This window comes from Fusarium odoratissimum, assembly GCF_000260195.1.
Source record: "Fusarium odoratissimum NRRL 54006 unplaced genomic scaffold supercont1.81, whole genome shotgun sequence".
Classification (NCBI taxonomy): domain Eukaryota; kingdom Fungi; phylum Ascomycota; class Sordariomycetes; order Hypocreales; family Nectriaceae; genus Fusarium; species Fusarium odoratissimum.
Genome location: NW_022158747.1, coordinates 43,819 through 47,249, shown reverse-complemented (window position 1 = coordinate 47,249; position 3,431 = coordinate 43,819). Strand labels below are relative to the sequence as shown.

Genomic DNA, 3,431 nt, shown 5'->3' with positions numbered 1-3,431 from the left:
AAGTTATCTTAAGGTATATATAACTTAGTTATTATCTTTATTAAACTAGTTTAGAAAATAGCTTATAAAGGCTTAGCACTAAGTAAGGAATATAATTAGTTTTATTAGGTTTCTATTAAATAATTTAAATATATTAGGTTTAAGGATTTCTCTTACTTTTATTTTATTTATAATAGTAATAGTAAGCTAATATATCTTTTAAATTATATTTTAATAATTAATAGCTTACTAGGCTTAAAGTATAATAGCTTTAATAAAAGCTTATTAGAGATTATCTATTTTAATTATTATATTAGTTATTTACTAATAAAATTAGGTAATATTAGAATTAGTATTACTCTTAGAATTATTATTTATATCCTAATTATTATTAATAAATACTAGGTTAATATTAAATATAATATATTACTAAGTAGGGTTAATATAAATAGCTATTATATTTATATTACTTAGTATTATATAATATAATTTAAATAAAAGCTATTAATATATAATAATTAGATTTAACTATATTAAACTAAGCTATACTAGGTTTATTATTAGCAGATTATATAAGGTATAATATTAAGCTTATTAAAGTATTATATCTCTTAATAGTAAATTTAATATATATTAGGCTTAATTAATATAAAGAAGTTTTATTAATAGCTAGTAAGCTAGAATTTATAAAAGTGCTAATAAATATATTTTATATATTAAATATAATTCTATAAGAGTAATATAATATAAGATTACTATTAGTCTTAGAATAATATAGTCCTAGAATACTATTAGTCCTATAAGTATTAATCTTTCCCTGGTTAATAGGTTAAGTAGAGAAAATTATAAGGTATATATAATATAACTGCTAGGATTATAATACTAAGTATTATTTAATAATACTAAATAAGTATATAAAACTTAATAATAAATATTATATACTTATTTATTAAAGATATAAGATAATACTTTAATTAGATATATTTAAAAAATACTTTTAATTATTATATTAGCAGAGATATAATAAATCTAATTAAGTTAAAGCTTTAAAAAGATAATAATATAATTATTAGATAGCTCCTAGTATTAAAAGGGCATAGCTATATTATATATAAGTATCTTATAATAGTATAAGATAATATTATTTATTACTAGAGAGAGGTAAGGCATAAAATAGCAGAGATATAATAGAAATAGGTTATACTATAGATTTAAATAAGTAAGAGGTATACTTAATACTAAATTATTTAAGATAATAGTAATACTAGTATTATATTAGGTAGTGCTAATACTATAAGATATAGCGCTATAGAGGAGATAATTACTATTAGTTAGGCCTAGCTAAAAGAAGAGGATACTATGCAACTCCGGAAGGGCCACTTAGAAGAAGATATTAACTATTATTTGCCATAGGTAATTAAATATATCCTTGTATTAATACATTAAAGCGTTCAGCTAACCATACTCAAGCCCGCCTAATTGCTCTCACTAGCTACAAGGACTAATGGACAAGGTTGTGTCACTATAGTGCCTGGTGGTCACACATTAATAAATAATACATCTTAAGGTTTATCCAGGGCTGCAAACGTTATGGATGCGGTAGCCAGATAACTTCACAATACCATCGAGCTTGGTTATCGAAATAGAGTTAACCTGACCGTAGCTTTGTAACTTAGTATCGTGGTGCACTGCCTACCTGCTAGTAAGCTTAACCTAAAAAAGATTTAAGGTTCGGGGCGAGTGTAAGTATTAAGTCAGTGGCCATTATCATGAATAGCCCTGATTGGATGCAATTATGGAGTCCTGTTATGGAATCACGTCTATCTGCACTTGATATCACATGTGCTTAACCCTGAGCCTGAGTAGCGCATGGACCCCAGCGTAGAAAGGGGCTGCAACTCAAGTCGTAAGCTACCGAGCTAGATGCGGAGTTCCAGCAAGAAAGTAGGCTAGGCCAGATAGCGGGAGAGAAATAGCCCAAGGGAGATCGCAGGCAGGTAGTCCAGAATCGGTTTGTAGCGGTTTCGCTGCAAATTTAGGTTTACTTCATTGTATTCATTGGTGTAAATAACTTTGGTCCGTTTTAATTCTGTTACAGTATCCATTCTCGGTGCCTCGTCTCCAGTATACTACCCCCTTTTTCCATCTGCCGTTAAGCATTATGTTACGTACTAGTCTGATGAATATCGAAGTGCACCGATACTCGCAAATGACATACCTGGCTACATCGCTCAAGCTATCTCTGTTCCATTCACGGCTTTCAACAACTGCGAATTCTCCCCACCATGATAAGCATCAACCCCGAGAGAATAATGTGCACCGAATAGATGCGCCTTTCCCGTCTTGCTATAGAAAACCATATTTGGGTCATAACCCGAGCCCTTGTCGTCGCGGTGCATGACAACGCCCAGCATGGCCACAAAGTCGGTTTCGTTCGCAAAATGCTCTGTAGTGTAGACGTATTTGCTCAAAGGCTGTTCAGTCCCATCTATCACCTTCCAGTCGATACTTGGGTTTCCAAAGGTGAATATTCTTAGCCTTTCCTTAATTATTCGTCTTTGAGGGGAGCCTTTTGGAGTCTCTGTTACCAGCGTCTGTAGTGCCAGGCGCAAGATCAGGCAACCCTGAGAGTGCGCAATCATGACGACTTTGTCGGGGACCTTAGCAGCGGTAGGCCATAGGGCAGCCCTAAGCTCTTGCTCGAGGGCCTTCTGAGCAGCCTTGCTACTCTGTGTCCCTTCGATAAGAGTATTTGGCTCACCGTCCCTGCGTTCGCTGCAACATTCAATAAAGTCCCAGAGGATACCGTCGCTTCTGTTATATACTCCTGTGACTTCTCTGTTGAAGGTGTCGCGGATCTTGTCGCACGACCGTTGAAACCAAAAGAATTCGTTTGCAATGCCGTTGATGAAGAGCCATTTCTCATTTGGTGGGGACAGCGGCCCGCCGTGAAGCGCTGAGATGTATGTTGGTGACGGAGGGTTGGCATTTGCATCAAAGTCGCTGCGTAGACTGACGTTTAGTTGAACATCGTCGAGTCCGTTTGGCATTTTTCCTCTGCCCAACTTCAGAATGGCAACAATGGTCAAAGCTACCCGCTGTGCTTGGCAAACCACAGCGTTTCTGTTCTCCGGTAGCCATAAGTCGAGTTCATTGTACGGATTGTCTATGCCTGGGAACTCAGCATCAAAGCTCTCTGGCGGACCGTCAGTGGACGGAAATCGACCCAAGACGGTCCCTGGTCTGATCAAGTCATATAAGAACTGGCCCAGTTCAGGTAGATGGTTTAATATGAAGTTTAGAGAGGGCTTGTTAATGTCGTTAGTAAAGATAGCCTTCCAAATGAGGGCTGCGCCGCTGAGGCTTTGTGTCATGGCTTCTAGAGACCGATTTATCGCCTGGAGGATTGCATCGACCACTTGTGTGTCGCCTGCCGCGACAAACACCTTCAT

The 3,431-nt window shown here is 35.7% G+C and overlaps 1 protein-coding gene across 1 annotated transcript; it reads right to left on the bottom strand.

Moving 5' to 3' along the window:
- Nucleotides 1-2,210: 2,210 nt before the first annotated feature.
- Nucleotides 2,211-3,431, bottom strand: FOIG_16426 (uncharacterized protein; the record flags this gene model as incomplete). The annotated part of the gene is made up of 1 exon (XM_031217871.1): nucleotides 2,211-3,431. The coding sequence occupies one exon, from the start codon at nucleotides 3,429-3,431 to the stop codon at nucleotides 2,211-2,213; it is 1,221 nt and encodes a 406-aa protein (XP_031052424.1).